Source organism: Harpegnathos saltator, unplaced genomic scaffold (genome assembly GCF_003227715.2).
Source record: "Harpegnathos saltator strain DR-91 unplaced genomic scaffold, Hsal_v8.6 scaffold384, whole genome shotgun sequence".
Taxonomy (NCBI): Eukaryota; Metazoa; Arthropoda; class Insecta; order Hymenoptera; family Formicidae; genus Harpegnathos; species Harpegnathos saltator.
In genome coordinates, this window is record NW_020230188.1 from 1349852 (window position 1) to 1373942 (window position 24091).

The following is a 24091-nucleotide window of genomic DNA, read 5'->3' on the forward strand; positions in this document are numbered from 1 at the left end:
CTCTCTCTCTCTCTCTCTCTCTCTCTCTCTCTCTCTCTCTCTCTCCGCAGCTCTTCTCGGCAGCAGGACGAGAGGAGGAGAGAAGCACGCGCGCGCGCGCCACTCGAAAATTTGCATTTCTGGACGACTCTTTCCGCGCGACTGGGCCCAGGTGTGGGTTCTCGCTCCCGGTAGAGATGGCCCGGAAGAAAAATCGAACCGCGCGGCGAAGATAGCTCCGTTATAACGCGCGTAGCACCTTCACTCCGGAGCTGTAACAGATAGTATAGTCGAGAGGCAGAGCAGCCTTTGGTATACTACGTTGTGCCGCTGACCCAAATGAATCCTTGCCGCCAGTCAGTCCCGCTCCGGGCTTCTTCGCGGCATTATTGCTCGCTCGGCGTTCTCCGCGCTCGGACCGGCGCGCTTGAACGTCCGTAACAGTCCGCTTTACCTTCTCGCCGGGCTTTTCGTACACGTCAACGACCGCGGAGACGCATGGACGCCGAGAGAGAGAGAGAGAGAGAGAGAGAGAGGCTCCAGCGAGTATCGTCGTCTCCGCCGCCGTTCCACCCTCGTTTCTTCCATCCCCCGGGCGGATTTCACCCCGCGGTGTGACCGTTTCTGTGTGAGACCGGAGAGGACGCGCGCAGTGGCCGATTGTCGTTAGTCTCGCCGACTGACAATTTCGAGGGCGGGAATCTCGCCCGCGTGATCTCCCGATCGATCGCGCACGACGCTCGAATCGCGGCGAATCGACTCGAATTCCAACGAATTCCTCCTCGCGGCCTGGTGTCGTGCTATCGTGCGTGTTAAAACGGTGCCTCCGCTGCCTTCGTCCGCGAGTGCGAAGGTGCTCCTCCGGGTTTATACGACTCCACCAGCTGCCGCTCGTCAAAGAGAGAGAGAGAGAGAGAGAGAGAGAGAGAGAGAGAGAGAAGCAAGGCGGAAAGACGCGGGTCGATCTGAAAATACCCGCGAATCGGCCGGGCAAGAGCAGCCGTGCAGAATGCGAGAGGGTGCCGGATAGATAGATAAAGAGAGAGAAAGAGAACGAGAGAGAGAGAGACGAGTTTGCAGGACATCAGTAGGACCACCGGCTCTACATCCGCCCGGAGCACGCGCATCCTGTACCACGCTCGTCCTAGCGATGCGACATTCCACGCTGTTCCCGCATAGTCATTGACAATTGGCAGTGAGTAAAGAACGAGAGAGAGAGAGAGAGAGAGAGAGAGAGAGAATGAATAAGTAAATAAGAGGTTGCGACAAAGACACCAGTGCGAGAAATGTTCGCCGCAATTTTCGGCACATGCGCGGAAGCCGCGCTTCAGTTTGATTACCGCCGCAATCGTGGGGGGAAACCCGCGATCGCGAGTTACGTAAGACGGGAATATCGTAAACGCCGTAATGTGTGCCGAAATTCTCGTCCTCTCCATGCTTCCCCGATGATCCTTCGTCGGAGGCCGGAGGGGGAGCATCATCAGCGGGGCTCCCGCGCGCGTCTTCGGCACGGCGCGCGCGATCTATCGCGCGCTGCTCTTTTTCTAATTTCCGACCGGCCGGCCCGCGCGGAGCACGGCGGAGCGCGTCAAGGACGTGCCTTCCTCGCGTCCTTGCGTCGGTTTATGGACGGTGCATTAATTCGCTCAATGAGCATAACAATGTAAATGCAGCCCTCAATCAGATACACCGGCCGCAGTGGCCGTTCCCCCGGAGTACCGCAATTTCACGGTAATACCCGCTGCACGCCGCGCCGCCGCGGAATATTATATCTGCGATCGCCGGTACACGGATTTCGAGTATGTGGCGCGCGTTGCCGTACGCGCGACTCCGCTACGGCAAACGTGTAATTTTGTGAGCACGTAATCCGCATTTGCATCGGAATCCGACATGCGCATAACGCGACAGGAGCGACAGGGAGAGACAGAGGGAGAGAGAGAGAGCCGTTGCACAACCGCGCGAACGCGACCTGCGGCGCGCGTTGTGTCGCCGTAAATCCAGCGCCGCCGCCGCCGCGAATTCGCCCGACGAATTCGTCAATCATCAGGGAGAACCCACCGTCGTTGCGGCTGATGACGAGCTCGCACTCACGCGTTCACGCAAACCCGAGAAAAGTAACTGTACAAGAGACGCGCGAGAATAAGGGAGTAGGCACGCACGCATTCTTCGGTCCCGTTCTCTCGCCGTAGTAAATCGACTCGCAACGCTGTATCGAGCGCGATCGGTAGCAGAGGAGCGATTCGCAATACACGTGAAACCCGTTCCTCTCTGGCCTCGAAACCGCCGAGCGCGCGCGCGCGCGCGCGCGGCACCGCTCGGAGATCGGGTTTAGGAATTTGGCACATGTCGGCTTAGTTAGAGAAGCGCTTCTCGCAGCCGACGAGGTTTAGAGCCTTGGAGCGCGGGCGGCAGGTCGCACGCGAATTTCATTTGAAAGTCGCCGCGCCGACGTCCGAAAATCCAGCTTCCTTCTCTCTTTTCGGTTTCTCGTTCAGAGAGAATTTCGCACCGAATCCTCGAAACGAACGCCGCCGGAGAAACCGCGTCCGCTCGTTCCCGGCGGGAGAAAGTCCGCGACGTCGAGTCGGACATTTTTATTCTGCAATCGTTTCCTCTCCGCGGCTAATTTTTTTAGCGAGCCGGGCGGCTCGTTTTAATCGCGTAAGAAAGAATTTCGAGCATATCCAGGCGAACGCGCACGCAGCTAATCACGGCGAGTGGAGCGACGACAGATCGACGCTGCCGGTTACTTTCCCAAGGCACGTTCGTATTCGTAACCTACTTCGAACGGCGGTGCAGTGAGGCGGGTGCAGACGGTAGGACGGTGTGTCCGTGCCAAGACTCGAATTAGAAAGATCTAATTCGTCAGCCTCGGCCACGGCGCGGCGGTCGGTTACCCGCTTCTAAAGCGCAGTAATAACGTTCCGTTGCGCAGCGAGATCGACTGAATTGCGGAGCGAAAAGAAATCGACGGAAGCCTAGAAGAGACCGGTAAGATTGCATTTTTTTCCAGCATTGCAGATCGCGCTGGGAAAACAAGTCCGCGTTCTGACAGATGAGAGCGGGAAGGTGTTGCGTAAATCGAAAATATTTCGAGGGTGCTCTGGCTTCCAGATCGAGGGGACCCGACCGGTCCTGAGGTTCTTTTCCTTTTTTTCCTCCAAGCGCGAGAATACGCGAATTCGCATTTCATTATTTCACACAAGCGCGCAATCGCCCGCTCGCAAAGAGATCGCACCGGCGAAGTCGTCGTCGTCGTCGTCGTCGAGGCGGCAGGAAACAAAGCGAGTCCGAAGGGCCCGAGTGCGCGGCTCGTTGACTGCACGGCGAATGAAGAAACGCATTCGCTAATCTCGGAAATCAGAGTTTCCACGAGAACACGGGCGTGCCCCGTCCGGTCAGCTCCTCGTGACTTACTTGTCTTCGTTGCCTGCCCACCGGGTGGTCCCCCGGCGCTTTGTCGAGGAGCCGTGAAATGTAATCCCAAGGTGGAGGACGTCGGGGAATCTCGCCGGCATTCTTTCGGAATTGTTGTGAACGCGGCGGGGAGAGGGGAGGGGGGGGAAGTGGGAAGGGAAGAGAGACAGATCAAAGCGAGCGGAGAAAGGTGTAGGAGGAGGAGGAGGAGGAGGAGGAGGAGGCTTGGAGAATAAGAGGCGATTTATCGTCAAAGTTTCACATGACCGAGTTAGAGCGCGCTGGCGATGACGCGAGTTCGTCTTCGTGTGGGCGCCGCGTCGCACGTCCCGGCGCGGCGCGGCGCGGCGCGGCGCGGCGCGGCGCGCTAATTGAGCGAAGGTCACAATCATAAACGTAATTGCGCAGCTCGCGTGTGTGCTCCGTTTGTTCCGTAGCGCGAGCGTTTCAACGCGCGGAGCCGCGCAAAAGCGCTCTCCGCTCTCCATTGCTCCGCGCGCGCTCGCCGCTCGTCGCTGTTGCGCGCGTTAAAGTCACCGTGCTCACGGCATTCGGTCGCACCGCGGCTCTTCCGCGTGAACGCGCTCACACGCGCGCGCCTGGACGCGCCCGGACGCGCACCTGACGATGTTTCAGGAGGAACGGGTCTTCGGCCGGCACGAAGCTCGAGACGCGGAACTCGCGGCGGAGATCTTTTTCCTTCACTTCCAACGACCGAGGGACTAACAACCGTGAGTTTCGAGATGCGCATTCCGCAACGGGAGGATTCGTCCTGCAACTGGCGGAGGACGTATACTCTCCCGTTGGTTAATCTCTCTGAATATCCTGACGGCACTTAACCCTTTAACTGCTACGGTCGAGATAACTCGAGTGTGGAAAAAAAATGGCGGCAAAAAATGGCCTTGCTACGATCGAGTTTACTCGATTTGGACTTTCAATGTGTAATACCCATTTAATTTAGTTTGTAGAGAGCATTTGAATTGAGCGGGCGTATAGAGTGCCATCTCTTATCATTGTAAAATATTTTATAATCGTAAAAATAACTCAGCAAAGAGGGTCATACCTGTGGTCATTTAATATCTCAGTTAAAGGCAGTTAATAGCAGTTAAAGGGTTAAAGGTGCCGTTCTATATAAACGCTCGTATGTTTTTGAACGCTTTTTTGTGGCGCTCACCCTATCTCTCTGTCGATACTTAAAAGTACCTTAAAATTGGAGCATTAAATTGTTATAAAATCTATTCATTTTCCTATTCCTTATGTTTGTAACATGCCAAGAGCTTCGATTCAATAACAGAAAAATTTCACAAGGCCTTAGGTGAATTAATTCAGGATATAAAGAGTTGAGACGAACGGGAGCTCGTGCGAAGCATAATCTTTCGATTTTTCAAAGCCGCGATCATACTTGAAGGAGCTTATTCCTAAAGCTTGGATAACGCGCGACCGAGCTGGCGAACGGTGGCGACAGAATCCCGAGCTGGTCGACCGGCGCGCGCGGCAGTCGTGCAAAGTGGGTTATACTTGCGATTTGAGGCTGCGCAACCGCGCTCGCTCGCTCGCCCGTGGAAAGTAATCGGGCTTGATTATTCAACGACGGATTAAAATCAGGATGCGATAGCGATAGTGAGAGAAAAAGAGAGAGGAGGAGGAGGAGGAGGAGGAGAGGAGGGTAGCGTAGCGTTTAGGAGGTGCTTCACCTTTACTTGCACAATGCTTTAACCGTGTTACCAGGTGCAACCATGAGCGCGATATCTATTAAATGGAAAGCTATCTCGCGCTTCGTCTACACGCTTCGGCTATTTAGCCGATCGGTTTCTAAACCTTGCCAGACTTTCGTCGATTTCATTCCCCACTTGTCGTCGGCGGCGCGACGCGACGCGACGCGACGCTCGGTTGAGTGTGCGCTTCAGAAAAGAAAATCAGTAATGGAAAGAAAGATACTCGTGAACCGCCATCGCGCCCGATGACACGGTGTCCCATATTTTCGCGGCGCATCTAACCGCGAACGCCGCTGCGTCATCGCGAACGCAGCGGGCGCATGTTTGGATACTTTCTTTGGAGTTTCAAGAATTTTCTCGCGCCCTAGTCTCGTCGGCGTTACGTCTTGCGTGATATCCATGTTAATTGCAAGATTTCACTCGGTGATTTCGATAAAAGATGCAGCCTCGCTGAAAAAAATGCAGTCTCGCAAACGCTTCGATGAATAACCCACACACTCGACCAAAAGGAGATTATAATTAAGGCAAATAACTGTATCGTGACAATCGCAATAATAAAAATCTCTAGAAAGGTGAAAATATCGGGGATCTTCATGAAGAAAATATTGGAGATATTTTCATGAAGAGATTCTCCAGGAGGAAAATCGTAAATACATTGTGATATATTGAATCAGTTTTCTTCTCCAGCGAAGGACTCGTGAAGGATCATCCATTAATCACGACGGTGATTTCTTGACCGCCGAAACAATCTCCTCTAATTACGATAAAGTCAAGTTTTCGACTCGGAGATCGACCTTTTCGATCGACTCGATGCGATGAACGCTCGTGAGATTAGAGAAGCAAGTCATCACGAAAATTCACAGCCAACTCTGCGCACGTGAGGTGAATGAACATTTTCCATACATCCAGGATGTACGTCGCACTCTCTCTGGTATCCTAGTTTCGAGTTGCACGCTCGCGTCCAGAGTTGAATGCACGGCGAAAACTTGGGTCAATAGCTGCGGCCCGGGCCGTTTTGTGCCGCATTCTCGCGGCGGTTCGACTCCGGTGGATCCTGGACCGCGCAGGATCCTGCGCATCTTCGGCCGGGACGGGATCTCCTCTGCGGAGATATTATCGGCCAAACTGGTCCGCACGCTGCAATCGCCGAAAGAAGGTCGGCCATCGGTCGGGCGCGGGACCGCGTCGTCATCCCCTCGGTCGATTCAGGTTCACCTCCGCGAGCCGCTTTTGCTGACCTTGGTCGCTTCTGCGCCTCTCGGCATTCCAACCTAATCGAGATACGCGTCCCGCTGACAAGTCCTTGATCGGAGGCCTGTACTCGCGCGTGTGCGGAATGCATTCCGATGGACGTACGCACCACCACGGTACGCGTACCCACCTTTGACCTCGAACGGCGTAAAACACTTTGCACAATGCCGTAAAGCAAACTCGCCTGATCGGCTCGCGCCTAATGAGCCGCGCCGCCGCGCCGTGAACGGCAGAACAACGCCGACGGAACGATAAAGATTTCATTGAGCTCATTGAGTGCGAGTACATTTATACGAAAGCGTCGTGTCGTGAAGTGTCGAGAGATCAATCGCGACAGGGAACCGCCACATCGGCTCGAACAGCTGAGATAATAGCGGAAATCAAGCACATTACGCGCCGACGTAAAAGGTATCGCGCTCCGTTGACGTAATTACGTCATTCTCAGCTCTCGGGATGTAACGTCAGTGTTTTACTACAGATACTACAGACGTTACCGTCGCATACACCGAGGCAATTTCGCCGCTCGACCTCGCTCGACGCTCTCGCTTATGATTGTAACTTTTGCGCAAAACCCCGTGTGCGCGTCCGCCGTCGCGCCGGTCGACGTCGAATTCGAGAGAAACAGCGAGAGCCCGCTTATACCGTTGGGAATTAATTCACCTCCGATTGCCTCCGGTCGAGCAAGCCTCCGCAATACACGAAAGAGAGGGAGAAAGAGAGGGGCACACAGAGAGAGAGAGAGAGAGAGAGAGGGAGGGAGGGAGGGAGAAAGGACACTTTAAAAGCGAGACAGACTCCTGTTATCGCGAGGTCTCCGACTTCCTACTAATGCGCCGAACGTGTCGCTTCGTCGGCCGGAGGAATTCCAGCCTGGACAACGACGGCCCGTACGAGGTAGAAAATGCGCGAACCCCGTCGTCGTCGAGGCGCGTTTCTAATTTTACCGTATGTTTAAGAGCGGATAATCGGGTCGGCTTTTATACAGGCGATGGCTCGTAAAACGCGGCGAGAGAGAAAGAGAGATGTGCCGCCGCGTTCTGGACGAACGATTCTCTCCTCTCCGCCTTCGCGTTTGCCGAATCACGTCGCGCGCAAAACGTCACAGCGGTGAACTTTCCTCTGCCGGAGTAACCCACATCTTCCTCCCTCTCTCTCTCTCTCTCTCTCGGACGACTGAAGCGCGGAAATAAACGACCGGCGGAGTCGAGTCGATTACACGAGCCGAGTATAATAGCGACGCTCTAGGAGATCCTCCGACCAGTTTCCCCGGACGACATTGTTATCACTCGCGGGAAAATTAACCCGGTTCTTCTGCTGGCGCAACCGGTTTAGCATGGCGACGATACACGAAACTACGACGTTTCGTGGCGAAACGCGATTCAAGTGGGACCTCGACACGACGAGCATTTCGGCCGGGAAGGACAAATGCTCGACTCTCCGTGACGAAGATGTCCAGAAACGGCCCGAGGATTTCGCTTTGATTTTTTTCCAAATCTCCAGATTTTACTCTCTTGATCATTTTTTCCACATTCCTATCTGACCTCCTTTATTTTTCTTCTCCCTCTCCTTCGCGCTAATGCTACCTCTCGTAATCGAAGGATTCTCCTCCCTCCCTCCTTCCCGTGAGGAAATCGTGATTAAACGATCCTCCAACGATCGAACGAGCCGCCTGCTTTTCGCTTCTTCGGTTCGGGACACTCTGTATGCGTGCGTATACAGAGACTGCGACGAACCCGATCCTCAGCGAGGCCAGAACAGGAACATTCGTATCACCGTGCTCAAACGGGATCCAGATTATTACGTAATAGCGCGAACGATTATCGCTCCCTGCCGGGAGCGGCCTGAGAGCCGCTCGCGACTGTCGTACTCGTCGCTGTCTGAAACACGAGCTCCCCGCGCCGTCGGTTTTTCCGTTGACGTCCCGGATCGTTTTCGCTCGTCGTCGGTGCCCGCTAGCCGTTCCCCAAGCCCAATCATCCAATTTGCCGGCGGGAGAAAAGCCCGGCGACCCCGGGCCGGGCGGAAATTTACGGCGTCCGCCGTTCTCGCGGAATTCGCGAGAACGCTCATTCGCGAGCGGCGTTCGCACGTGAAAGTGCGCGCACCGCTGAGAAAAGAGGAGGAGGCACGCGACCCGCAGGCATTCGGAAACACCATCGGGTGAAGATAAAAGATACATATTTACCATTCCCCGGGCATTGAATCCGATGTGTTTTCGATAAGCCGCGCGCGAAAGTGCTATAACTCAGCGCGCGTCCGCTCGCTGCTGCTTTATGGGAAGCCGGGCGCGCGGTTTCTCGCGCTTCCCTCCTTTACACGGCCGTAAAATCGCGAACGTAAGGGACTTTTATCGGCGCGCCGCGAGTGCGGTCGATCTTTCTTTGTATCGTGATACTTTCCATACGCGGCGCCGCGGGGCGCGATCGATACTAATCGGGGCGCCGCGCGCGTTGTACGTTCCGCGTGAACGTGATGCGTTTCTCACACGGCATTTATCGTACCGCGCGGCTTTTCGCCACGAACGAGCCTGCGTAGTGCATTCATGCGGCGATAGCCGCGAGGTGTTCTCGCTTTTCACCACTCACGGGAACGGAGGAATCTCGATGACGTCCTCGGAGCGCTCGCTCGAGGAAGGCGCCGCGAGAAACGAGCGTGTCGCGTTACGCGATCGAGAGAGAGAGAGAGAGAGAGAGAGAGAGAGAGAGACGCGAATCTCTTCCTCTTCCTGCGTCCGCGCGTGTCGCAGGCGCGTCGTAAGTCCGCGTCGTAATTACGGCCAAGGGCCCCGCTCGACATCTCGACGAGAGGGGACCGTTCCTTCGCCATGGGGGAAATTCGTAGCCGGACGCGCGGCTACGAGTCGACTCGGGCGATAAATTAGACCGCGACGCCGGCACCGCGCGCGGAATAGAAAGTTGCCTCAGCCCGCTCGAGCGCCGCGTGAGAAGCATCGAGGCAAGAGAGATGGAAAACGTGCCTAGACTTCGTACGAGGGGCAGAATCGAGCCGAGTGACGTTTGTTTCGCGGTCCGGGGGATAATAACGCACAAGTGTATTTTTGTCGGGCCGCTCGGCTGCGCGAAGCACGTTCGCGAGTCCCTCGGAGGGGTCCGAAGCGATGCGGGCCGACGACGCGAATGGCAGCGCTTTGACCGGGGAATGAGGGAGACAAAGACAGAGAGAGAGAGAGCGCGAGAGAGAGAGAGAGAGGCGGGCGATGTTAACTGTAAAGTAAGGTGAACACAATGTACTCGCGCGGAATCTATCCGTCTCGGTCTCGCGGAGAGAAATTGATCTCTTTCGGCGGGAGAGACAAAAGTGTCGACATCTCTCGGGCTGAAAATGTCGAGCGCGTTGGAGTTGCACGAAATCCTTGCAGTGCATCCGTACGACGTCTTCTCGAAGGTCTTTGTATCGCACAAAAGGTTCCGATAAATATATGGTGAGAGAAAGAGAGAGAGAGAGAGAGAGAGAGAGAGAGAGAGAGAGAGAGAGAGAGGTAGGGAGGGTGGGAGGGAGAGAGAAAGAGAATGGGTGGGAGAGTACCGGAGAGGAATGAGGGTAGAGAAAGGAGATACCTCGCGTGAAAACCACACCGCGCATCCCCTCCGCGAGTTCCTCCGGTGACATTTGTACGCGCGAGCCGCCGCTCTTCCTTCTCCCGCGCTAATGGCTCAACGGTATAATCGCCGGCGTCGTTGATTAACAATAATCCAATGCGCTTCCTCGTACGCGCGGATATAATTCGACGCGGCGCGCTAATTGCGCCGGGCTTTCATCGAGATTAGGATATCACCACTCTCACTGGAGAGACCCGTCCCGTCTCGTTCCGCGCGGGAGGAGAAATTACGACGCGAGTCGCCCTCGCGAAACCGCGGCCGCGCCTGTGTCGCGCGTGTCGATGTCGCTCGGCGCGAAATCGTCGATATTTTTAAATCCACCAGGAGACCTTAACCCTTTATATTCCGAAGGTAATTAAAAAGCCGCTCTACGTTTTTGAATTTTTTCTCTGCGTCTTATCCTACATTCATGTCGGTACGAGTAAGTTCCTCACAAATTCCTCCATCATCTCAAAATTTGACCGTGAAGTAACTATAAAATTTATTTTCCCATTCCTTATGACATGCCGAACGCTGTTTAATTAAATTTACCAAAATTAATTTAACACGAATCTAATAAGATCTCAGGCGAAAATTAATTAAGGATATAAAGGGTTAAACACCGCTATCAAACAACGATATTGTTATCCATTCGTGGAAAAGTTGCGCTCGATTTTCCAGTCAGGGTCGTCGCACTCGGTGGAAACAAATAATTCGTCGTCACTCAAATGACGAGGGTGTCGTGAATTTTTCTCAAATAACATATCGCACACATAGAGACATCTCATCAGCATTGTCGCTGATGCGTCGCGCGTGTGCGAGAGAGACGAGATTGATCGAAAATCGAAGCGAGCCCTCTTCGGCCGAGCCGATACTTCACGTTGAGCGACGCGATGATGCGTGGGATTAATTGCTCGCTCGTTGTAATTATTAATCAGCCAACTACTCTACACGGCGATTATTTCTCGTCCGCAGAGATGCGAAGCGAGGTGGGCGAATGGCTGGCCACGTGCGTAGGTTCGCCGATATGCATCCTGCTGCTGTCATGGTCTCTGCTCATCTACCAGAATCAATCATCATCGACGAAGAGGAAGATCGACGTGCTGACAGTCGCGATCATCTCCCAAAGCCTCGCGCATCAACTGGGGCTGCTGCTGTACGCGATTCTCACGCTGATCCGGCCGGCGAATCACTTCGGAGGTAAATCGTCGACCTTAGCTACTCAGCTAGGCCGGAAACGGCTCTCTCACCCGTAGAAAATGCCGTCTCAATTACGGACGACGCGCGATTCGTGCGGCACTTAGCCGCTCTCGTCTCTCGTGTTCATTCGTTCACGGAAACGGAATCCGCCGTGGAGTAGCGTGGCGCACGTTACCGGGAAGTCCGATGGCAGAGCCCACCCGGCTTACACCCTCGTGTGTAACGCCTCGTGCTCGCCACGGTCGCGGGATCGTTCGCCTCCGCGGAATTCGTCGCGGTCGCGTTCTCCAACGAGCGGCTCGTGCAGCAAATCAATCCGCGTCGGCGGCCCGCGAAAATGTCGCGCGAAACCGCTGAACGTCCTCCTTTCGCCGCAGAGCTATGCTCCACGCTGGTGTGGCTGCTAAACTCGTCGAGCGTCCTCCAGGAGCTCACGCTGACGTCGATCGCGGTGTTCGCCGCGATCAGCAGCCGCGACGAGGCGGTGAATCTCACGAAGAACCACCTCAAGTACCACCTGGTGAGCCTGAGCGTCATCAGCGCCTGCATCGGCGTCACCGGCGTCCTCAACTTCGAGCCGGAGGTCTGCGTCTTCCTCGCCCACGAGATCTCCCATAAGTACGGCATCTTCGTCAACTCCCTGCGCAGCCTGCTGCTGTTGGCGTCCCTCTTCGGGCTGCTGATCGCGCTCTTCAGGAACGTCTGCCGTAGCCCGACCTCCGAGCTGCTCAAGTCGGTCTCCGACCTGTCCGAGGCGAGCTCGAAGAACTCCTCGGGAGCGTTCGAGTGTCACCCTCAGCACTGGGATCCCTCCAGCGGCTCGTACACCAGCGGCTCCACCAACAGCCGAGCGTGCCTGAGGAAGAAGAGAGTGCAGGTGGACGAGGCCAGCGGCAGATCCACCGTCTACAGCATCCTCTTCGTCTGCTACGTCTTCGAGCACCTGCCTATCCTGGTAATTACTCCATCCAGTCGCGTCTGCTTGCTTAATCACTCTGATCGTTATTGTTATTATTATCGTTGTTTGTCGCTCACTCGCTGTTGGCCGATCCCTCGCGGCCGCTCTTCAGCAAGCCGACCGTGACGCGCGACGTCGCGCGTAAGACCGGTTTCCGCGCTGCTGGATCCACGAGGAATCCAAACACGAGCGGGGATGATTGCGCGCTATTAAGCGTGCCGTGCGAACGCTGACATTTCCATGCGCTCTAATTGGATATAGGCGAGGCGAGGGGAAAAGAAACGAGACGACGGCGACGGATCATTGCCGGGTTTCTCGTTTCTCCTGGTCGCCGGCGTGAATGTCACAGCGCGGAACAGGGAAACGGGAAAGCCTAGACGGGAAACGACTCCCGGAACGTTCGCGTAATCTCGTTACGACCCGCCAAGTCGAAGGTCCGCGCGCGCGCGCGAAATCCGTTTCTAATTTATGTAATTTATGTAAAATCCTCGCGCCGACGCGTTTTTCCCGCGCGGCTGCTTTAATTATGATTGTTACTTTCAAATCGGGTCCCGGCAACGACGACGACGACGACGACGGCGACGACGACGACGGTAACTGTCGCCCCGAGCTCGGGATTTGCCGGAAGAGGCGGGGAGCCAGCTCGCGCAAAAAGCGCGAGATTTATTAAAAGCTCCGCGCTGCTAGATCGGGCTCCTTTTTCTTCCGCTCGACACTAAAACCCTCTTTCTCGAGACGTCTCTCGCTCGTCAGGGGGATATTTCGCAATATCCTCGAAATTATGCGCGCCAAGCCAGCCGTGACAATAGCCGCTACATAGCTAAAAGTGACCGACCCGATTTATGACACGCCCTCGGTTACGCTTCCCGGCGCGACAAAGCGCCGAGGATATCTCGCGCCTTTTTCCTTCGCTTCCTTCTCTTCGGGCAGATTCGATCATCGAACGCTCGAGGGAGGCTGAGCTTCTCATCAGGCTTCCGTAACCTCACCGACGACGCGGAGAGAATTGGTTCGAGTCCTCAGAGATACTCGGGGGGGAAAATATTTCCTTTCGGATCGTTGGATTGTTAGTACATTAAATTTGTCGCATCGCTCCGCCGGACGATATTTTACGAGCGTGGCGACTCCTCGTCCGCCGTAATCGCTCTTCACTTGGCCTAGTGGTAGCTCGCATTTCGCGCAGCGATGGCTGGACCGGTCGCCGTCGGAGCAATAACACGGCTGCGAATTACATCATCGCCGGGAGGATTCTCGTACGAGCGGGCGAGCGAGACGAGCGGCGCGCCATGCGGAAGCGCGCGGCGGAGCCTACGCTCGTAAAATCCGCACCTCGAGAGAGAGAGAGAGAGAGAGAGAGAGAGTGGTCTCGCCGAACAAAGAAGAGCGGAAGGGAGAGAGGACGGTCGGGAAAAGGGTCGCTTGTGTCGATGGCAGGCGAAATTCGAAAGCTCGCGCGCGCGCGAGCGGTCTTAATTCGGGCCGGCGACCTTAATCGGCCGCGGCAAAATCAAGATTCGCGGCGGCGTTCCGCAAAAGTCGTCCCGCGGAGAAACTTCCCTGACCCTCCTCATTAATATTAATGAGCGCGGCTATTACACGCATGACGCATACTGTTTACATCGCGGCGGAGCGACGCGCGCCAATTAGATTGTCGTGACGCGTGTGGGCGAGATTCGCGCCGCGCGAATTCCGACGACTCGCGCGCGCGCGAGGGTTAACGGTGCCGTTCTTGTTTTCCACGTGAATCGTCCTCAGCGATCGCTGATCGCCCGCGAGCGGCTCTTGCCGATTACGAAAGCAAGAAACGGCCCGCTGCGAACGCGGCGAGGCGCGAGCGCGAAAACCATATTAACTCGTTGTGAAATAATTATCGGAGCACGGCTCGTCGAAGCGAGCCGAAGGGAACCGTTCCCCAGCGCGTTCTTACGCGCACGCGAGCGCGCGACCGGACGCCGTGACGGCTGTTACAGTCGTGTTTCACCCCCTCCCCCGCCCGTGTGCGGTGGTTAAACCAAACAACAATATCGATTTACACGTTCCGATTTCAGTCTCGCACGATGGGAGACTTCGAGACGACCTCATCGAAGCTTGACGGAGATCGACGGTCTCTCTCTCTCTCTCTCTCTCTCTCTCTCGGTGCTTTTCCCGCGCGACGTAGTACTTTTCTCTGTCCTTCCTATTTTCTTCTTTTCTTGTTTTATTTCGTATCGTTCCTCGTGCCGAACGCGAGCAATCCGCGCTGCCGCCTTTCGAGTTCGCCGATCATCGCGGATTTTCGCAATTGCGCCGATGATTTCTCGCACATTAGGCAATTGTTATCGGGTGCGCGATCGGCCGGGATCAGCGCCGATCGCGCTGCCAAGCGAATGCGGGAAGCGTGTCCGTCGACGCGGCCGACGTTACGTTTTCTACCGTCAATTAAAGTAAAACGCCTAATGTCCATTCGGGGTTCGCGCGCGGCTGGAATCGGCAACGGAGAAACTCCCGTTCGCGCGCGAGTCCGCGGAACCGACGGAGAACGAACCGCGAGGAGAGCGAGAGAACGCAACGCGGAAAGAGAGGGAGAGCCTATGACGCACCCCCTCTTATTGTGGCAATTATCGCGCCAATTGCCGAGCGATATGTTTACCAGATGAGAGAGACAGAGAGAGAGAGAGAGAGAGAGAGAGAGAGAGAGAGAGAGAGAGAGACAGAGAGAGAGAGAGAGAGAGAGAGAGACAGAGAGAGAGAGAGAGAGAGAGAGAGAAAAAGAAAGAAATTCGAGGAGATTGAACGAAATCGGAAAAAGAGACAAGAAGATAAAGATCGAGAAAGAAGATAAAAATCGAGAAAGAAAAGCAAAGTCGAGTGCTCGGTAAGAGGGATTTGTGCGTGAAGCGAAATAAATTTAATGCAGGGAAGCGAAATATAACGGAAAATTTATGGTTGCCGTCACTCGGAGCGAAACGAGATACGTTCGTCGCAGAGAGAAAGAGAGAGAGGGAGAGAGAGAGAGAGAGAGAGAGAGAGAGAGAGAGAGAGAGAGAGAGACACAGTCGGGGGAGAGCGGGAGAAGGACGAGGTCGGTGGTTGCGTGTACACGCTTACACACACGCGCGTGCACGTACGCGGCTCGTATTAGCGCTCGCTCTATTCTCTAATTAAGGTACACAACTAGTTTCGATTTCATACCTCGGACCGGACCGGCCGTTATTCACGTAACCAGCGGTACCACTGCACACGGTTATACCGTTCGCGCGAGAGTATACAGCGCGAAACAAAAGTGCGCGAGAGAAAGAGAAGTCGTCGTTGGCCACTAATTAACGACGATTTGATCGTCGCAATTAGTTAAAATTCCTCGCGCGAGAAACGAAGCGCGTCTGAAACCTTAATCAGCTCTCTCTCTCTCTCTCTCTCTCTCTCTCTCTCTCTCGCCCTCTCTGTCTGCCTGTCCGGCCTGTTGCTCTTCAAAACCGCGATCGTAGAAATTTAAAGAATGTCAGAGACGACGAGAGAGATCTTCGCCAGGAGCGCGCGTTTCCGCGGAAACGAGCGGTCGCTCGCACACTTTTTATGAACGACGTTGTAGAAACGCGGCACGCAGAGTGCGTGTGCAGCGCACGTAAAATTGCGTAGAGCTCGCGCGCATCGCGTGGTCGTGCACGATGCGCGTACTTTGGAAAGCGCGACCGCCCGCGGACGGAGTTTTCACCGGCCGATCCTTTCGTATCCTCGCGCGAATTCGCGCTTAAAATCGAAAGTCCTTTCTACCTGCCATTGGCGGCCGCGCCTCTCTCTCTCTCTCTCTCTCTCTCGTCTCTTCGTCTTGTCGCACATCCCGCGCGCGCACGATATTCGCTATCGCGTGCGTAACGCAGCCGGACGCACCGCGAGCAATTAGCCGCGTGTAATTGAGCGACCCGAACACGTTCGACGTTCGCGCGGAGGATCGCTCGTGGGCGAAAGCGCGCTACGCGACCGATTTCTGAATATATAACTTCTTGACATGATTTCTGGTGAAATTTATCAGCGCGAGGAGAAGCTCGCGCTCTAGAATGCCGAGGCTGTTGCATTACTCGTCGCGTTACGAGCGACGCGCCTCGCAACGGAGATCGAGTGAGAATACCGTTTTTTATATAGCCAACCGTGCGGCAATGACCACATTCAATTAATAACGATCGCGTTTGAGCAGCGGTTTATTATTAAGCGTCTCTCGATCCTCGTAAGGATATTCATCCTGTGCGCCGTGCGTACTGTTGCACAGCGTCACACACACACACACACACACACACACACACACACGTCGCTGTATACCGGAGCGAGGAAGTTTACAAAGTTTCACAATGGTTCGCCGCGGCTGGTCCCAAGCACGTTCCGGCGAATCAATTGTCCCGGCACGTAGCCCGATGGACTGGGAGGAAGATCTCGTTTAAATTAAGCGGCGATGCGCACGAAAAGCATCGCGCCCGGTTGTCGCGCCGAGCGGCGAAACAATCGCCCGTCTGAATGCGGCTCCCGGCAGCCGTGAAAGCTCGCGCGGGCTTCCGCACCCTGACAATTATGTTTATTATACACTGGCTGCCGATACGGTCATTTTTTTCTGGGTGCGGCTCGGCGCAGCCGATGCGATGGTCCGCCGGTGAGGGAATTTCTTCGGAAAGATTCGCAGGAATTATTGCGGGTAGCGGAAAGTTTCTTTTGTCATTTTGAAGCCACCAATGTTCGTGGTTGCAGTACGAATTCTTCCTTTTAATCCAGAATTAATTTAAATTCCAGCTTAGTTAACGACATTTCTTTATTGTGTCTACATCAACTTTCTCATTAAGATCGAGCTTACTCTCGGAAAATGGCAGCCGGTTTGAGCCAAGCGAAGAACAAATGGAAAAATGATAAGACTTTCCGGTAGACCCCTAATAAATTCTCTCGCTAGACACTCGCTGCGCTGCGCGAACTGCGCTTCGGAAAGATCTTCGCGCCATTTTGAAAAGGTATATACAGTGCGGTGTATCTTCTTATACTTTTGCAGGCTTCATGTTATGTACTGTGCTAGAAAACTGACGAATGCATCTCCATTTCGCAGATCATCTCGATCAGACCCAGCCTGCTGAGGGACTTTTGCACGCCTCAAAACTTGGCGACGTGGCTGCCGCTGGTGAAGGACACGCTGCTTCCGGTGTTCTTGGCTCTCTTCGACAAGATGTTCTGCCGATATGTGGCCAAGGTGTACACGAAGCAGGATCACGCGAGGCGGCTGTCGCACGGTGCGCGTCTCGTCGCCTTCTTCTCTTATTTCTTTCTTTCTCTTTGTCTTTTCTCTCTACCGCGGCAGGGAGGTGGATATTCACGATACACCCGTCCGCGCGTGTTTCGTAACGCAACGACGCGATACGTGATTTCCATTCTTTCGTTAAGAAAACACACTGACCCGCTCGCCGTGCGTGGGAAAGTAAGACGCCCGCGGGGGCCTCGGGTAATAATCGTGATTTCTGGCCGCGCAACAACGGCGATATCCCCCGCGCGACAACCGGCAATTTTTCTCGCTAACGACGCGCGTACGGGCGATTTACTCGGTCGTGTTTTCGTTTTGCAACCACGTATGCGGCTATTTACACGGTTTCTTCGTGCTCACCCGCGATCGTGCGCGCTCTTTCTCTTTATTGAATTCCGAAACGGTCGACCTGCCACGAGTTTCCGCCCCGCTGGCGTTTACCGATGGCGATCTGAATTGCCGCGATACCGTAAGGACTCATCGACGCGCCAGCGAGGCTCATCGTCTCGTTTTCTGTCAGAATTCCCGGAGATATGGCGTCGCGACTTCTTTTCTCCGGGAGAAATATCACGCTGAATAATTCATCGAACCGCTGTCTCTCTCTCTCTCTCTCTGTCGCTCTCCCGTTCTTCCGCTATCATCGCGATCGACGATCGCAAGCGCGCTTACGAGTCAGTAAAATCCGAAAACAGGAAAACGAGGCTTATTCTAAAATCCGACGGACGTTTCTCTTTCAGGCGGCATAGACGGCAAGTTCCGACACTTCGAGCAGGACACCGAGTACAAGCTGCAGTTGAATCTGAATCACGGACTGAAGTTCCCCCTAACTAACGGAAGCCTCTACGGACGGTTGCACAGCCACCAGAACAGAGGTGAGCGCGAGAGCGGATGTCAGCGGGATTTAACGACGCGAGAATATTTCGATCAACCGCCGCGCCGGTTCTCCTCGTCCTCCTCTCCCCCCCCCTCCCGTCCCACCTCTCTCTATCTCTCCGTCGGCCTATATTATTGTTAATTGCGTTTCGTGCGGCTTCGTTAATGCACTCGCCGTGGCACGGCCACGTTAGAAAGTCCGAGGCTAAATCGTCTCTCGCTCGTAATCGTCTCTATTTCCACCATCACCGTCATCAACGCCGTCAACATCGCCGGCGCCGCCACCCCTCCCCTCCTCCCCCCCACATCCTCGATATTACGGGTCACCGTAATAACGTGAAGAGCCGAGTGTGTTTCGATATTCCCGAAAGCGCGGCGCTTTCGCGTGCGTCCACCGTCCGCTTCCTTTCTATTACCTTGAGGAACCGCTCGTCGGAGTCCGGTCGACGCTAATTAAAGTAAATCGTGACCGTCGTCGTCCCCGTTCGCTGAAATGTCGGTAAACGCTCTTGTAACGCTCGAGAGAGAGGCAGAGAGAGAGAGAGAGAGAGAGAGAGAGATGACGCATATCGACTAGCTGCAATTATAGCCTCTCGCGACGGTCGTTTCTACTCGACCGATCATCACCCTTGCTGATCATGTTTGCAGCAAAGACCGGCACGATCGCCATGGGCATCCAGCAGCATTATCCCAGAGCGCAGCCGGTGAACGAGGACGGCAACTACGCGTCCCTGCCGGCGGAACTATCGTCCTTCACGAGTTCCACCTTCGAGCCGCGTCAGGACAGGATCGCCGAGCAGCCGGCGAAGAAGAACCCCGTGGAGCAGCACAACAGCAGGCGGCCGAGGCCGAACGAGAACCTGCTGGAGCTCGGCGGTAACCGCAGGAAGATCGGCAGCACCGACGTCTTCGGCCAGAACATGGAGAACCTGGTGCAACTGGAGGAGCCGGCGAGCGGCCGGAAGTCCTTCGCCAAGAGCCTCGACGAGATTCGCGAGGAACCGTCCAGACGGCACGCCAGGAGCGTCCTCGGTCTGGAGAACCTGATCGTGGGACTGGAGAGCAGCCTGCACGCGCAGCATTATCCTAGGAACGCTCTTCGCAGAAATCAAAGCTTCGATCACGCCAGGTACCACTTCGTCTCCCCTCCTCTCCCCTCTCCACCCCTCCCCCTCCCGGGCCGTCACCGCCGCCGCTGCCGTTCGCGCTTGTAGGGTACCTTCACTTTTGCCATTAAACCGCCGGCGCGATACGCACGCCGCAAAGTGTGCAACTGGAAAGTGAGACGCCAAGTTTCTTATAATTTATTCAAAATGCACGTTTCGAGGTGCATCATGGGCCGTCCTACATTTTTCCATGCGCGCGCCTTTCATCCGCTCCGGCGCCCAAGCTTCCCGGCAGCTCGCATTAGCTGTAACGCGTGCTCTTGAAGAGTCGCGTCTCTTGACGTAACTCGAAGAAAAGCCCAATTTCATTTCGAGCACCTCCTAGGTGCGCGCTATGTATTATACATTTTCAACGAAGCATATGCTCATATGATAAATATGATACATATTTTACATTTCCTCCGCATGAGAAATGTGCATTTTAAAGCACAAGATATGTAATCAAAGCATCATATACGAGGTTTGATCGAAAAGTAACGAGAATTTTTAATTTTCTCGAAAAGTATTTATTTAATCTTCAATGTTTATCCCATCTCCTTCAAAGTAGCCCCCCCCCCCCGTGATATTATGCACTTGTGCCAACGTAGTTTCCAGTTTGAGAAACACTGGTGGAACGCCTCTTTAGGTATCGTCTTGAGCTGGACCTGCGATTTCGCCTTATCTCTCTCTCTCTTCCTCTCTCTCTCTCTCTCTCTCTCTCTCTCTCTCTCTCTCTGTCTATCGTTGAAAAATGTTGTCCTTTGTTGAGTTTGGGAAATAGGAAAATGTCACAAGGGGCCATATCTGGAGAATAAGATGTTTGCGGCATCACAACGGTGTTGTGTCTCGCCGAGAACAACTGTTGGTTTAAGCAAATGCTCTCTGATCCGACATTTCGCCACTCGAAAAATCGCCAGACACACACTGAAGTACGTCTTGCTCGTTCGCTCGTCAAACACAAACTGAGCGTCGCAGCTGCCTGAAAATTGACACGCACGTCAATACTGGTAGTGCTACCAACACACACAAAAAGAAGAATCAACTGAATAGACAAGATACAGCGCGCGCAATTTCAAAATTCTCGTTACTTTTTGATCAAACCTTCTGTTAGGTAATCAAGAAAATTCGTGCCGTTTCAATGTATGTTTCAACATGGGCAAAACCTTAACTAATTAATTTCCGCAAATGTTACACACCAATGCAAATTCTCTACTGAGTAAGCTTTTCTTCAAGTATATATATAACCACACTTTTAATCAATAGCACGCGGCTGCGCGCATATGCAGTTTGACAGTAACAAAAGCCAGTAACGGCACGAACTTCCTCGGTTATCTAATATATGTTTTATCTGCTCTACTACGTGAGAAATATGCAAGAAGCGCGTGAAATGTCGTGCGACAACTCGGCGGAGTCGATGACAACTCGGCGCTTTCAGATATCACCGACCTATGCTCGATACAAGGACCTACAACCTGAAGAAGGACAGCCACACGTGCGAGCAGCAGAATCTCCAGCGGCAAGACAGTCAAGGCCACTGCGACGGCTACGACAGCTCCGACGACGAGAGTTGCGACCTGGAGAACGGCGATTTCGACACCATGAGCTCCTGCAGGAGCAGGAGCAGGAGCTGCTGCTCCGTCACCACGGTCGCCAATGACGATTTCGAGTATTTCCAACGTAAGGGAACCAAGGTAATCCTCGTCGTACGACCGAGAGTCGCTCGGGAACTCGCCGCGGCGCTGCAAAAGCCGCCGCTGAAAATCCCGTAAGTCGCGTGAGATCGCGCTTCGAATCGATCGAGTCCGGCGCCGTCGCATCAATCTCTCCCGTCTCCTTCTCGGTCGGGTTAATCGAAGGCAGGTCGCCCCCGCGCCAACTTTCGCGCCTGTCTCTTCAGCACGCGCGGACGACTAGTCGACGCAATAAACATTCGCCGAGCGACAGAAGGCCGGTCAACCGAAGCGACCGGTTCGCGGTCTGGTTCGCGTCGCTGACGCGAGGCAAGCCGGAGGGACTTTCACGACGCGAGAAAATCCATCCCCGACGTGAAAAAGGAAAAAAAGCGACAAAGTGCCCGCGGCCCGTCGACGGAGCGTTTCATCGGCCTTTTCGCGGCGATGAAGGCGCGCTCGCGCCTTACGTAATCCCCCGCACATCGTGAGAACGTCCTGTTTTGCAGGTGGAGCTGCTGCCCTCCAAGAGAGCCGGCGAGGTAAAGGTCAGCATGCGATCTTTCACGCCGCGTATCATAGAGAACGGCACGGGCGAGCGGGAGGACAAGAAGTGCAGCAGCAGCAGTGGCGGCAAGCCAGCGGCCGACACGAAGCCCAGCATACAATCGTATCACTTGAAGAGCAAGAGGATCGGGCCCGGTTACTCGATGAACGACTTGGACAAGCTCACGATTGACAGGAAGCTGCCGAATCTCTCGATGGAGAGTCTCAAGAGCATCCTCAAGAACTCAGACGTGAGCTACCTCGACAACGGCGACATATGCAAGCATGACATCGGCGGCTCGGCGCCGGACTTCAAGAAGATCTTCGTCACGGACTTCATATGAGCCCGGGTCGAGGTAGGGGGGAGCCGGGATGCGACGTAGGGTGTTCGTAATAGCGGAAGATCGTATCCTTCGTCCTTGTGATATAGCGACTCGTAAACGTAGCAACGTTCGCTTCGCTTCTATCGCATCGGCGCGATCAGCGACGCAGAGAGCGTGCTCTCTCGACGCGGTCCTGCGAAAGCTCGCGTGTTCGCGGTAGAAAAGTCGGAGAGGTTCGTAAAAAAAAGTAGAGAAATTCAGCGACATCGTGCCGTCGCGACGCGACGATCGACCGCGCGTGTCTTCCGAATGCGGCGAGCTGCCTTCAGTTTTGTAACACGAAACCTAAACTCCTTTCTACACATGAGTGTATATCTTTGCCTTCTTTTTCGAGCGTCGTATCTCCGAGCTCTCGTCGTTCAGCGCAAGCTGAACCAGACCAGTGCGAATCGCGAGCGACGTAAACCGGAGTACCGTTGTGACCGGCGCGTTGCGCCCGTCTCTGTAAAAAGTTCTGTAAGATACTTTATGACAGCCGGCGAACTTCCGTTCCCGGCCGCGGGCACGAGTTTTACACAGCGGCGTTACTTGTATATATTTTGTATATTTGTACTATCGCAATATTTAATGTAGCGAGATGATTTATGTGTACACACGTGTACGCGACTACACGTGTTCCTCCACGACGTGTTCATTTCATTGTCGTGGAAACGACGCGAGCGGGTTGTGTAAATTTATTGCAAATATATTTCATTTCTGGGTTCATGCGCGAGAGGAGGAAACTTTCACGAAACACCGTCTCTCCCGGCGCGGCGCCGAGGTTGATCGGCTGCTCGTTGCGACGTCGAATGAATGGAGAACGACCACGTGTCGTCCGCCCATCGTCCGGAGCGGAACAGTCTCAGCTTTCAAGCGCGACTTTGTCCGACGTCGCTATGATTTTTCTACGAGGAGTTATCGCCGAGCGGCGAGTTCTTTGATTTGAGGCCGAGACCCGCTACAATGTTGCGGCCGGCTCTCTTCGCCGCCGCTCGCAGGTGGGAGAGGTGTGAAGACCGCGGCGCTACAATATACTTGCGCGCGTGTCGCCGGTCGCCGCGAAAGAACGCGCGGCCCTCTGAAGATACCGAAAACTTTGGACGCTTGTAGCTCCGCGGAAAAATGACGTAGGAACGTGAAACAAACGCCATTCTTCTCGGGATCTCACGTGCCACGCGCTCGTCTTGGCAGCGCGTGGCCTTGTCATGACACGCATCCCTCTATATACATCGTCCACATCTCCATGATCAAATCTGAAAATCAAGATCACGTCGGAAATTTATCGTGCAAAATACAAAGTTCCACGCGGCTGATCCTCTCGCGGTCGAAAATCATCGCGCGATTTGTCGTGAGAAAAAGCACGTTAAAATTCCGGAATAAATATAATACTTTATTGAGTAGTTTCTTACGATTGATTGCTTATATATATATATATATATATATATTTATATATCTCTGAGACGTCTCTCGAGTCTCGATCGTTCGACGACGACCCGCGATCGGCGCTCGCGCGAAATGAAGGCGATGATCGGAAAAAAAAAAAAAGAACGGAACGATATAATCGTCCGCTCTTCGTTGGACCTCCGTATATGTGTGTGGTGTGTGTATGTGTGTGTGTGTGTGTGTATATTTTTTCGTTCCCTTCTCCATTTTATTATTATTATTATTATTATTATACACGCAGCGAGTATATCAGCCGATGCCGCATGAGCTCATGCGGTTGATTACAGAGACAGACACGCCCGCCGTCGTCTATCGCGCGACAGACGCCGGCAATCGCCGGTGGCCGTTGTCGTAATTGTCTAATTAAACGATCTATCCTACTCGGTCGCGATTTATTATGCACACGTTGACTAGTAATACACCGTTTGGCATCGTTAAACGTTATCTCTACTGTGATTGCATTTGTCAGCCAGTGGCGTAGTAACGACGCTCCGGCTCGATTTCGGCTCTGATCCGCGTTCTCAGCCCACGCACTCGCCGATGTCTCATTTTGCGCCATTCGTGACTCGGACGACGAGCGAAAATATTACTTCGTTTCCTCGCTCGCTCTCTCCCCCTTCCTCGACGGTCGCCGTATAACGTTTCATCTCCGCGGGACGCGTTTATTCGTTACATCGTTCGTTAC

At 54.2% G+C, this 24091-nt stretch overlaps 1 protein-coding gene across 3 annotated transcripts; it reads left to right on the forward strand.

Moving 5' to 3' along the window:
• The first annotated feature begins 325 nt into the window (after positions 1-325).
• LOC105185741 (uncharacterized) lies at positions 326-22689 on the forward strand. Of its 3 annotated transcripts, none has more exons than XM_011145458.3 (8): positions 326-1174; positions 10937-11161; positions 11539-12116; positions 17179-17359; positions 18105-18239; positions 18889-19369; positions 20821-21076; positions 21565-22689. In XM_011145458.3, exons 2-8 carry the CDS (start codon positions 10939-10941, stop codon positions 21943-21945), a joined length of 2235 nt encoding a protein of 744 aa, XP_011143760.1. In that variant the 5' UTR covers positions 326-1174; positions 10937-10938; the 3' UTR covers positions 21946-22689. The 3 variants fall into 3 exon arrangements, with proteins under 3 accessions (XP_011143760.1, XP_011143763.1, XP_011143761.1); XM_011145461.3 differs by having other exon boundaries at positions 20821-21062; XM_011145459.3 differs by lacking the exon at positions 326-1174 and adding an exon at positions 3816-4127.
• Positions 22690-24091: the final 1402 nt, after the last annotated feature.